General features: G+C 44.9%; 1 protein-coding gene across 1 annotated transcript; it reads right to left on the reverse strand.

Annotated features, from left to right (window-relative positions):
- Positions 1-4788: 4788 nt before the first annotated feature.
- On the reverse strand, positions 4789-12138 carry FOXM1 (forkhead box M1). Its single transcript, XM_010575403.1, has 8 exons — positions 11553-12138; positions 10303-10451; positions 9865-10083; positions 9335-9463; positions 8709-8753; positions 7669-7747; positions 7044-7225; positions 4789-5912 (listed from the first exon to the last, which is right to left on the reverse strand). The coding sequence occupies exons 1-8, from the start codon at positions 12100-12102 to the stop codon at positions 4860-4862; spliced, it is 2406 nt and encodes an 801-aa protein (XP_010573705.1). The 5' UTR covers positions 12103-12138; the 3' UTR covers positions 4789-4859.
- Positions 12139-12733: the final 595 nt, after the last annotated feature.

The raw sequence follows: 12733 nt of genomic DNA on the forward strand, positions 1-12733 counted from the left end.
CTGCAGAGGGAGACACTGGCAAAAAGCATGGCTTTTTCCTATGGAAATGCTGCTGCTGTTGTAGTGTTGCCCAAGAGCTGTGCTGCTTTAAAACAGAGGCATAACAGGAGCATCTCTTTTCTGCAGAAGGTTATCAATAATCTTTATTATTGGATGCTGCTGCTGTGTTACCTGTTCCATCCATGCCAGGAGCTGGGGGGAACTTTCTATCCCATGACACAATTACCTATATGCTTCCACCTGTCTGAGTCCCCAGTATACAGTGCCGCAAACTCCCTAAGCTTCAGTGTATGCTCTGCTCCTATATTTTTTCATCAGCTCCTGACAGAAGGCAACTGTTCTCCCTCAAGGTAAGTCTCAATGCTGTCTCCTGATAATGGGGATGAGGACTGGGGCAAGACCAGGGCCAGAAGTCCTTCAGGGCAGGTTCAACTGGGCTGAGCTTAACACAGGGTGATTGCAGGCTGGTTCTTGCTGTTTGGAGGCTGTGTCTGTCCAAAGGGAAGGACAGTTCAGAGCATTCTGTTCTCAGACAGGTGTACTTCTCTGTCTTTCTTTGAATCAGCTAATTCCTGCAGAACAGAGGCTGACAGCTCTGAGCACTGAATGTATGCTTTTGCATAATGGAGGGGCTCGTGCTCAAGAAGTTCTCTACTACATATCTAACCTGACTGCAGAAGAATTTCTGTCCTGCTCAATCAACTCTCTGCTCTGCCCATGTACCTCAAGTTCAATAATTGGCTCCCCATGGTCCAAAATAATGCCTTTGGTTTTGTTTCTCACACAGTGTTTTACTTCTGCCTGGCAGCTCCATCATCTTGTTGTTCTAGCCTTTCACTCACAACAAACATTTTCAAAACATAATACTCCTACCCTGCAGCCCCGCTTCCACTCTTCCCACTACGACCTCACTGCATACGCCTCTAAGCACTTACCCAAAAGTACCAAGTGCTTGAGTTCCAGCTGTCTGTCTTGTCACTTCACTCCTGAGCAATGGCACCCTCGACCAGTCCAGTTGCTCAAATATAGGGTACTTAAGCAATGACCTCTGGCAACAAACTCTGCCAGTTTAATCCGACATCATCTAAACAGCTGCTTTGCTGAGCGATTAGAAGCACAGCTCCCCACTTCTCTGCCTCACGCCATGCTTATCTGCCTTCCAACACCTGATCACATTTAATCTTGCAGGTCTTCTGTGGGCTAGGCCTGGGATATTAAGAGTAAGTGTCCTTCTCCCTTTGTGACAATAGAGATGTGAAACTTCTTACTGCTAAAGATGCAAATATCCGTGACTTCTACACTCAAACAACTTCCCTTCATAGTAGTTTACATGCTGCAACAACTCATTCCCATAAATAGTGGCATGTAAATACCAGCAGAGAAAGACCAGAAGGAGAAGCCAAGACTTAAAATTTTCAACAAGCTGGCTGCAGTCACTCAGACACTGGTGTGATAGCTTTATAGCTTTTTGTACAACTTGACAGTGGTGAACATAACAGGATGAAATTAAGGAAAGGATCCAGGCAGAATATCAGACAAACACTTACAGATGCAGAGAAATAAAGTAGCCTTTGTGAGGGTTGTGATGAAATCCTCACCAAGTGGGGCTTTGAATTAGGTTGGGCAAAACACTGGGAAATCTGCTGTGGGAGCAGTAGGTAGGACTGCTTAAGGGGATTTTTTTTCTGTTGTTCCCCCCACCTTTTTTTATATAACTGCCCTCTAGCAGGGCTGCCACCAGAATACTTAGCAGGAGGGGAAACTAGTCTTTGGGACTACTATGTTCCAAATATAGTGTGAGGTGGCCGTCAAAGCACCTCAGCTAACAGGCACAGCAAGGGATCACCCGCCTGGAATTGACACCAGCCCATCATCCCAAGCACAAGAGCATTTCATAATTTGCTGGAGACATGATCCCTAGTTAGCTGGCTCTTGGATGTCACTTGTGTGCACACATCCTTTCAGGAGCAAGAAGTGAGGTAAAAGGGAGATAGGATGTCTTGAGAAACCCAAGTAGGGTGTTGACAACTGTGTAACATGTACTAGCAGAAAGTGTGCCACAAACCACAAAGTGGGCCTCTTCTGCAGCCTTATGACCATGATATTGCCTTCTGGCTGCATCTTTCCTTCCCCCTGGGCCTAGATCTAGGTTTATGCATTTCCCTTCAGCTCTCCTCCCTGAAGACAGATGTGCAGTGTAGCTTTAATCAGTGTTCACAGCAGTCTGTTAGGATTTCCTGATCAGAGAATGATGATTTCAGTCCAGGCTGGAGGACATGAACTACTTACTAGAGGACATCTGCAGAGGAGAAGGAATCACGACCTCCTGCCCTCACAGGCAGTATTGGCAAATTGATCCTAAACAAAACACAATTAAGACGCTGCTGGCACCCAACAGTTTGTAGTCCTAAAGCTTTCTGAAGTCCTCTCTTATTTCCTGTTTAGAGGCAGGGAAACCCTGACAGTCAGTCAGAAGGGGTGGAACTTCAACTTCTAATCACTGACAAAAATCTTCTGGACTGAAATTCACATGGTAGCCTAGTAAAACATTTTTCACTGTTGGCCTCAAGCCGAGCAGTCATTTGTGCTAGGCAGACAGAAATGCAGATCAGGGAGTCCAAAATTCCTCCCCAGAAAAACTGAAATAATAATCATCATCTCAAAGTGCTTGAAACAGCTTCTGAGGGCAAATAACCTCTAATAAGCACAGGAGAGAACTGCAGTTCTGAAAACCACACACATCCAAATCTGCTTTTGTGTTTATAGGGTGTGCTGGGCTTGGCTGGGATAGGGTTGATTTTCTTCATAGTAGCTAGTATGGGGCTACATTTTGGATTTGTGCCAAAAACAGTGTTGATAATGCTGAGACATTTTCATTACTGCTGAGCAGTGCTTTACACAGAGTGGAGGCCTTTTCTGCTTCTCCCCCCCCCCCACCAGTGAGGAGGCTGGGGGGGGGCACAACAAGTTGGGAGGGGACACAGCCGGGACAGCTGACCCCAAGTGACCCAAGGGATATCCCAGACCATACGATATCATGCTCAGCATATAAAGCTGGGGGAAGAAAGAAGGGGGGGGTATTTGGAGTGATGGTGTTTGTCTTCCCAAGTCACCATTACACATGCTGAAGCCCTGCTTTCCTGGAGATGGCTGAACACCTCCCTGCCCACGGGAAGTGGGGAATGAATTGCTTGTTTTGTTTTGCTTTGCTTGCATGCACGGCTGTTGCTTTACCTGTTAAACTGTCTTTATCTCAGCCCACGAGTTTTCTCACTTTTACCCTTCTGATTCTCTCCCCTGTCCCACTGTGATGGAGGTGAGTGAGCGGCTGCGTATGGCTTAGTTGCCAGCTGGGGTTAAACCACAACATAGGGGAAGGCAGAAATACAGATTTTTGAGTGAGACTTATTTTGCATTTACAAAATACAGAAACTAGTCTGCTGGTGGTGTTCTGATGTTTTAGACTAAGTTAGTATGTTTCTGACTTGTAAAGTCAGGATTCACCTACGAACAGCAGGAAAAAGTATATTATATGAAGCAAGGGGTTGAGTAACCAAATCTCATGTGATATGGCCAACATGGCCTGAGAAATACTGAAAAAGTCCTAATGATCACTTAGTGATCACAGAAAACACACACATTAGACAAGCAAAAATCGGTTGTTCGTGCTATGGCCTAGCCTGAGCATGCTGCTAAGAGTGAAAGCAGTAAAGACAATATTCGGCTGTGTTCCCACAGAAGCTTTATTGAGTATGTAGATACGTGCGCCATCAGTTGTCCGTTAGCAGAAGGATCAAGTCTTTTCCATGGCAATTGCCTTTTTTGACAGGAGTGCTAGAGAACTGGGATGAGTTGTCCTATTGCACCAAGAGAAACATACCTTGTGTTTCCAGAGGTTACTTTTCAGTGGAAATATCAGCATTTGCTTTATAGGTTCTTTTTTACATTTTCAACTGATGATTGTAATGAAGGCAGCTTTAACCATTCAATAGAAGTCCATCTTACTGCAATAGTGACTCTACCTAGTCCTCTAGGTATATAATAATAGGACTCTGGAAGCAGAAGAGCTATACAGCTTGATCTCCATTTCAGCCTGGGAAAAGGAAGCCAAACCAAGATTTTATGCTGCAATCCAGATAACAACCTGTTTCAGTTTGACTTGAGTCACACAGAGGTGATTTTTCAGGTGTTTGCCCCAGCAACCTTCAGAACAGCCTAGACCAATGTGTTTCTGAAGTCAAAGAAGGAAAGAAAAGTATTTTGGGCTCCCACCTAGGGTAGAATACAGGAGATGTGGAACGTATGGACAACACTAAGCCAAACCCTTTACCAGCCCAAATATTCCCATAACCCTACAAGAATAAAATTATTATTATTATTAAGAGCTAATTTAAGGAATGTACAGTATTTACAGCCATTAAAACTACATAGAAGATATTAAGTAATAGATCAAAGTAAAGGGAAGTAAGGACAGAGCTAGGAGGAGGTTCCTAGGCTCTTTCCTCTTGTACGTAACTGAGTGCATCCATTTCCTCTGACACCTTGAGTAGCAAATGCCATTCAGGGCCTACCTAGATGTTTTCTTGATAACCTCTCTCCAGAGACTCTAATCTCTAGCACAGGGTTAGAAAGGTTCTATCATCTTGTGCCACAGAAAGTCTATTGCAGCTTATAAAAGGAGCTTATAGCAGCCAATGGGCCTTCCTCCCAGCTTAGCAGGAGTCAATAATGCCCTCTGTTTCCATGGATGTGGGAATTAGTCAAAAGCAGACAGTCTCCTTAGACTACGTGAACAGATCTCAGAAGAGTAGAGTGCTTTCTGTAATATCACAACAAGCCAAACTAGTCCTCAGGCCAGTTTACTTCAATTCAGGTATCAGCTGAGACCAACTAATGTCCGTTCCTAAGTTTTCATCCTCAAGACCAGGAAAGCTGATATCTAGAAGGATTTTGCTCAGACTGTCATTCATGGTGTCCAGGATAAGGCCCTCCATGAGTGATCGGTTTTCAGTAAAGCCAGAGGCTGGCAGTTCAACAGGTGATTGCTTAGTAGACTCATGAATGAAAGCTGGAGAGCTTGTGAGGGGGACATGCACCATGTCACTGGATTCTGTATTGAGCAGTTCCCGAGGGGACTCAAAAAGGGGATTTTTAAAGGGTGTGCTGTTAAAACCCAGCAAGTCCTGGTTCTCCTGGAAGGGTGTGAATGGCAACTGAAGGGTTCTCACCGGACTGAAGTCCAGCTCGTGACTTCCCTTGGCTAAGGATGCAGACTTCCAGGGGTCAAGGCCCCCTAGTGGGGGGGTACTAGTTGCTGAGACCTTGCTGGGAGTAGAAGAAACAGGCAATTTGCTGAACGTGTCCTTGACTGGTGTTTTAAAGGGCCCCTCTCCCCCCTGCGAGCAGCTGAGCTGTGATACATTCTCAAGAGGCTGGCCTTCCTGGAGGAAGGGGCGGTCTGCCCCTAACCGGAAAGGGTCAAAGCCGTTGCTTTCTGGCAAAACAAGGACAGGCTCTTCTGAGCGAGGCAGTGCTAGGCGTTGTTTCCTTCTGGATCTGCCCATTTCCCGCCTTTCCCGCCTCTTTATAACTAGCGTGTCAGAAACACCCTTAGGTGGTGACTTCAGTGTAGTGAATTGTTTCTTCTCCTTTGTGGATGAGACAGGGAGGAACAAGCCTGGCTCCTCCTTTACCATTAGCGTTGAGGCAAATGGGGACAGCCAGTCATCCAGTTGAGAGCCTTCTTCCTCCTTTATACAGACACTCTCGGGGAAAGAAGCTGATTCCTCACCAGGCAGAGAGCTACTCTCCTTTAGGGAATGGGTTGGGGAAAATAAACCTTCATCACATTGACTCTCCTCCTTGACAGCAGCCATGGGTAAAGAGGATGACTCTTCTGTAGAGAGTGACGTCTACAAAGAAACACAAGCAATATGCAGTCAGTAAGCAAGGATATCTAACCCACCCCAAATCCAAATGATAGTGCAAGGAAGAAAAGAAAGGCTGACACTTAAGAACAGCAGAACAGCCAAGAGGAGGCTCTTCAGAAAATAGTAATTATAACAACAGCTAGAGATTGATCTCTGTGTGAAGTTGATACAAAGAAGCCCAGAGACCACATGGGAAGGATTTTAGCAAAGTGACTAGGAGTCATGTCCTTCAGAGCACTTCTGCTATGAGGAACTTCTAGGAGTACAGCCAGAAGGAGAGCTGAATATTTCTGGAAAAGTGTAACCCCTTTGATTCCTTCTTACACTATCTACATGTGAAACAAGAAAATGAATGAGGACAGCTTTCCCAGAAACCAAGGAAGATGAAAAGAGAAAATTTGAGGTTATCAAAAGAAAAAGAGCATGGGTGAAAAATAAAACATAGCAGGATGGAACATAGAGCAGCAGGCACACAAAGGAAAACAGGATTATGGTTAGACAGGATGGAAGAAGTTAAAGCTTTGCAACATTTAAGCATCCAAGTCAGTGAGATGCCATGAGAAAGACCTGTTTAATAGCTGTTTTGCTTGAGCCCAGAATAACTGGGAACTCCACAGAATTAGCAACCAGCAGGTACTAAAAAACTCTGGGAAGAGACTACATGCAAATAAATGTTCTTTCAGAAGTTTGCTGTGTTATGCGTCTCTTCAGAGCTATCAAAAATCTGAATGTTTTAGAGGCAGAACAAAGCCATTTCTCCTATTCTTATTTCTTCACACCCAAGCAGTAGGGAAAAATTTTCTTGACTAATCCATAGAGCCCCCTCCTCTAGTGAATTATAGTTACATCCTTATAACAAGTCAACTAGCAGGTAATAGTCACCCTAGAGACAGAAGAAGACAGCAAGGATTGTCACTGGCTAGTTCCTTAATATGAGCTTAGAGTGTCAGAGCACTTAGCAAAGATGCACAAAGGGACCATATGAAGAACAGGGTCCATAGAAGGCAAGAGCTATAGAAAAAAAAGAAACCAACAAAAAAACCAACAAACCAACCCCCAACCCCCCCCAAAAAAAGCCAAAGGAAAAAAAAACTCAGAAAACAAGAAACCAACCTTTGGAGCAATGCGCACACGCTTATTGCTCCGGAAAGTCTCTGAGCTGTTGAGGGATGCTCCCTGTGTCGTGGATAGAGGAACCTTCATAGAAGGCTGCAAGACAAGAGGCTGACTCAAAGGAAACTGGATCGGAACCAGGTAGGAGTTGATGCGAGGAAGCAAAGGCTTCATCTTTCGGCCTGGAAGGGAAAAGAATGGACTTGCTAGCCTCTTGCTCTTCCTCTACTGCCTCTTGAAACCCAGGCATCTAACAGGAAGTCCTTCTAAATACCCCAAAGTAAACATCTGATCAGAGATAGGCTCACCTGCCTTCTCTGCTAATTTCGAGGCTACAAATCCCAAGCCAGAAGGCCTGATGAGCAATAGTCCTTCATACAGATCCTAGCCCTCCAGTTGGGGCAAGCTCTGCTCTCACTCCATTGGAGTGCCTAATCCCCTCCATCTCACCATCTCATCCTCTCAGACACAGCAATACTGCCTCAGCTCTAAACCTGACAGTAAGAAGCCTAAAAGCTGGCAAACCTGGATAACAATTTCCACTTTTATTCCTAAGGGAATCTGGGAGAGTGCCCCAGATTTAAGGGACTGATTCTTTTTGGCCTAGGCTGATGTAGACACTCACGTGCATTCTGGGGTTCAGTTTTGCTGCTGCCGTTGTTTCCCGTGTTCTTCTGGGGATCTGGAAGATGTTTCTTTTGGTGCTGCAGTCATTGTGAAATAAGAAAGAGGAGGAGAAAAGACAGAGATTTAAAGAGAAGAATCCATTTTTATTCCATCGCCTCATTCAGAACTGTGAATCCAGAAGCCTGTGCTGCGCTAATACAGAGAGAGCAGCTGTTAGCACCCAGCACTCATGCCAGCTCTATCTCTGTGCCACTTGTTGTTTTGCAGCCATGCCATCTCAAAGCCAGCTGCCAGCCAACCAAAAGCTGTGTAGAAAAAAAGATGGCATGACAGAGCTGCTCCGGCTGCGGACCCTACTGCAGAAGTGACCCGGTTTCGGTGTCCTCAGTGCCTGAGGAAAGGTGAATAGGATAGCTTTATTGTATATTGGATCTCTATACAAACCATAGACCAGGGAGGTGTTCAAGTGGAACAGCAGAGGCAAGAGAGGAATCGGAAGTCTAAGCAGATGGAAAGAAGGCCAGGGCTGTAGCTGTGACAGAAAAGTGTTTGATTGGCTGCTTGCAAATCTGTCATTGTTAAAACTGCTGAATGCAAGAGAGGCAGCAAACAGGTTCATCCTTCTGAGATTCACAATGCAGCTGGGTTCCAAAATGAAAAAGGAGCACGCAGAGATCCTATTCTCTCTGGATCTGAGCCCCAGAACAGACTGGGACTGCTGCCATGGAGATGAGGATTTTGCCAGAAATCTCTGTCTGGGCTTGTCCTCTGAAGCCTGTTGGTGCCCATCGCAGCCTACTTCAGCACTAGACTTCTAGTTACTCAAAGCTGTACAGCTCTACAGCTGTAGAGAGAGTGTATCATCTGAAGGCAATTAACCTTTGGCTTGACTCCTTTCCACAGAAAGGGTGTGCATGGAGCTGTATGACTAGGTGCAGCAGTGACACAGTCCCCCTCCCCAAGCCTCTTTTCCTTTCCTTCAGTGACTGGCAAGAGGAGAATGGAAGCCCAAGCCCCGAGCCAGAGGGTAAGTCTTACTGATTCAGAGTGCTCAGGCGATGTTGGTGACCCCAAGTCCAGCGGCTGGTGGCAGCAAGGCATTGAGAGGAAGAAAAATAAGATGAAGTTATCAACCAAAGGGGCAACAAATGGGATATTTTAAACCTGTATAATCTGAGCAAACAAGAGTCAATCTGTCCACCCACTGCAGAAAACACAGAAGAATTTAAACACACCTATACCAGACTCACAAGCTCTTTCTCCCACAAAATGTACACTTCTGAAAATACCCAGCTGGGATAGGGCAATTCCATCCTACGACTGTCTAATCAAACAGCATAGGAACTCCTGTTTGATTTCAGTGATTGCTAGGAATTTGAATCAGGCCCAGAGAAAGAAGTTGAAGAAGCTCACTATTACATTTGGCACACCACCTGAAGAATAAACACATCCCACAGAAGCTCCAGTTCATATGCACAGCCACAGCACCTTTTCTTTCAAATACGGAGCTTGACTATTTGTCAAGAGAAGTGACTGAATCCAGCTTCTACAAAAAGGTTGATGTCAAAGCAGCTTAACTTCCCTGTTAAAATAAGGTGCACCTGGCTAGTGTGGCGTTTAGGAACTGTAAAGCCTGTCCCATTTTCTTTGCACGAGGCACTCACCTTAAATACCTGGTCCAAAGTTAGGCAACGGTTTGCATCAGGGTGAATAGTCCAGAATGAGATTTTACCATTAGCAGAGGTCTCACGAACAAACATATCATGAAGGGACAGGTTGTGCCGAATGGAGTTCTGGGGAGAAAGGAGTGAGGGGGAGGTTGAAAAGCAGTAGTTTTCTTACCAGCACAGCAAGGCCTAACTCAGACATGACTGCCCTGGCAGAGGGGTTACATTCCAAAGTGTAGACAACATGTACCTTTATTTTCACTGCATACCCAGCCAACCCATCAGTTTACCCGAGACCTCTATTCTTACTCCAGTGATCAAACATCCCATCATCTTGCCTAAAGGAAATGAGAAAAGGGATACAAGAAGTGGAACAGGGAACACCTGGAATGAGAGGGTATTTGGGGTGTGGTGTTTAAATTAATGTCCATGTTGCTCTGCAGGCTGGGGAACAACTTTTCATTTTCATCCAGCACGCTTATAATGTCAGCCTGTGGCCCACAGCAACTTGAGAGCCTGCTTGTTACCTTCCAACCTGGCTTAGCCACATGTTTAAAATACGGGAAATGATCTTCAATCCAGGTGTAGATGTCCTTCAGAGTCATACGCTTCTTCTCAGTGCTGTTGATGGCAAACTGGATCATAGCCATGTAGGAGTAAGGAGGTCGTTCTGATACTGAATCCTGCCATGAGGAGGCGGAGGCAGTGGTAGGAATAGCAGCAGCAGCAGCAGGATCTTCTTCAGTCTGAGGGACAGAAGGAATGATGCATGAGTGCTCACAAAGTTGACAAGAAGGGCCATGGAACATCCCTGGATCCTCCAGGTTCTGCTATTGAAATCAGTAAGGGCCAAACTCGGGTTACTTAGAGATGGTGAGGCCTAGTTCTTGCAGGTCTTCTGATCCACATGGATTACTTCCCTTTCAAAAGTTTTAGCACATGCTCTGTCTTCTTCTCCTACTTACCTTAATTCTTTCCTGCAGAGGCATCTGGTTCTCTTTCTCCATGTCTTTCTTCACAGAAGAGGGACTTAGCCCATCAGATCTCATCTTCCCCAGCCACTGGATGTTAGTTAGACTATTGTCCAACACAGAGCTCATTGTCTCGCCACTGCCTGTTGGGATAACAAGCCCATAGCTCTGCTTACTCACACGTAACCCTCTTCCCCCTTCATCTCAAGTGCCAAAAGGAAGGAACTAGTCACGGTTCTGAAAGAGGTATCCCTGTCTCAAGATAGGGACAAGATGGTGTTGGAATGCTAACTTTTCTTGTGGAAGGAATTCAACCTTGAATTCCTGATTTCATGTGAATCTGCCCAATTTCTGAAAAAAGTTGCAGCCTTAAAAACAAACATTCAAACCAGACTATTGCTCTCAACCAAAACAGGACAATGTTGATCCATTACTTCAAGAATTCAAGTATTTTTAGCCAGAGGATGAGTCTAGTAAGCAGAGGCCAAGGAAGGTGGTAACAAACTCCACCTGAAAGACCTAACATAAGGCCCCAGTCAGAAACTCAGATGTCTCCAGGTTTTTGAACTGCAGCAATGAAAACTAACACAGTTTTGTTACTTCTGGTGAGGTTGATTGTAGCAATACAGCTATTGCAGCTGTCTGTGGGTTCCTGTCAGTACTATACTGTGGGATAAGATTTACTACAGCCCAAGAGCTACATAGCTATTTGAAGTTGCAAATACAAATTTGATCTGAGCAGTGTTTCAAAGTAACTTCTAACATTTATTCAGCAGCTTCATGAGACAGCCAAGGAGGAAACAGACTTGCCACTTAGTTATTAAAGGATGGGAATCATCTCTTTTTCAAAGCTCTAGGACCTTACAGTTTGTCACTGACTAGGGTACTCTGTGTTAGTCCTGAATTCAGCCATAACCCTTTTGCTAAATGAAACTTTTGTTCTTCTAGACTTGATTTCCTCAAGCCAGCCCTTCTTTTTTCCCCAGCACTAAAATTTTGCTTTGCTATACACCTTTATATGCCATCTCTTCCAGCAAAAATGTATCCACTAAGATGCTTCAGATTTCACTGCATATGCATAGCTATGTAGATTATTAGAATCAAATCCATAGCTCTTCTTTTGCAATTAACAAAATATTTTTCATTAATGCATACTGAGATCCAAGCACCACACTCATTGGTCCACTTTACATCTCTTTGTCTATCTGTCAGGACAAAAAAAAAAAAAGGTTAAGATTACGTACTGTTGCTCTCCTGTTCCTGTCCAACTGCTGAATCAGTTCCTGAATGCCAGACCGTTGTCCCGCCTGCAAGACCAGGTGTCTGTGTAACATTCTTCTCTCTCTCTTGACCATCTGCAGCCTTGGTTGCTGCACAGGGTTTCTTCTCTGATGGGAGATGCTGTGATGGTGTTGGACCTGCTGAACGCGACGTGCCCCCACTGCTAATGAGAATGAACTTGTTGGGCCCATTGTTGCCACATTCTTTTCCTTTTGCTGTCAGTGCCTCTATGATGCTCTGGATATCAGCATTCGTAGGGATGGCCACCACTTGTGTGTTGGGCATGGTGGGATGGTCAATTATCTTTATTCCTGCTGGGAATTTCTGCAGGCCACAGTCCATTTTGTCTCTGGGTTGGCTGTTGTGTTGGTCCTCCTGGCTGTGCTCCTGCTTAGGAGTCTTTCCATCCTGTCCACTGTTCTCATCTCTCGTTGAAGTACTGGATGCATCCTTCTGTGGGAGGGTCAGTTTCCGTCTTTTGAGAATTAAGGGCCTGCGAGGGCTGGTCCTCATTATTGATCTCTACAGTCACTCTCCATTGAAAGGAGAAGCATAAATCCTGCAAAACAAAAGATACAACATAAGAGTGCAGATGGCAGGAACAGCTAGAAAAGGAGCAGCAAATCACCACAGGCCTCCCACAGAGCACACATTCTCAGCAATTGCTACAAAGCTAGAAACAAGAAAGGAAAATAAAAAATGAAAGCATTTAATAAGGTTGACAAGGCTATTGGAAAATAGTACTGTACCTCCTTTATATACACCTTGTGTAAGCAGGACAGGAGAAGTATTTGCAGAGTAGGTAATTTGCATCACAAGTTGGGAGCCACAGAGTACATAATAATGAGGAAAGTATGTACATGTGCTTTACAGAAAGGGAGACTAAGACTTAGCTGTAAAGTGACTTGGCCAGCATCAGCCAGCAAGCTGGAGGAAAGAGAAGCTAGAACATAGAAAGAGCAGTCCTTGTTCTTATATCTCATTGCTGTAACCAGCAGATCACACGACCTGAGAGAAAAGGGCATTTAAGAGATGTTTTAGGATCTGGGAAGCAGAGATTGTCCCAAACACTGCAAAGGCACACAGTAAATGCAGCAGAAGTTAGGTGCATTAAAATAAATGTAACGTAAATGCTTTAGTCATT

This window comes from Haliaeetus leucocephalus, unplaced genomic scaffold (genome assembly GCF_000737465.1).
Source record: "Haliaeetus leucocephalus isolate CR32 unplaced genomic scaffold, Haliaeetus_leucocephalus-4.0 Scaffold473, whole genome shotgun sequence".
Taxonomy (NCBI): Eukaryota; Metazoa; Chordata; class Aves; order Accipitriformes; family Accipitridae; genus Haliaeetus; species Haliaeetus leucocephalus.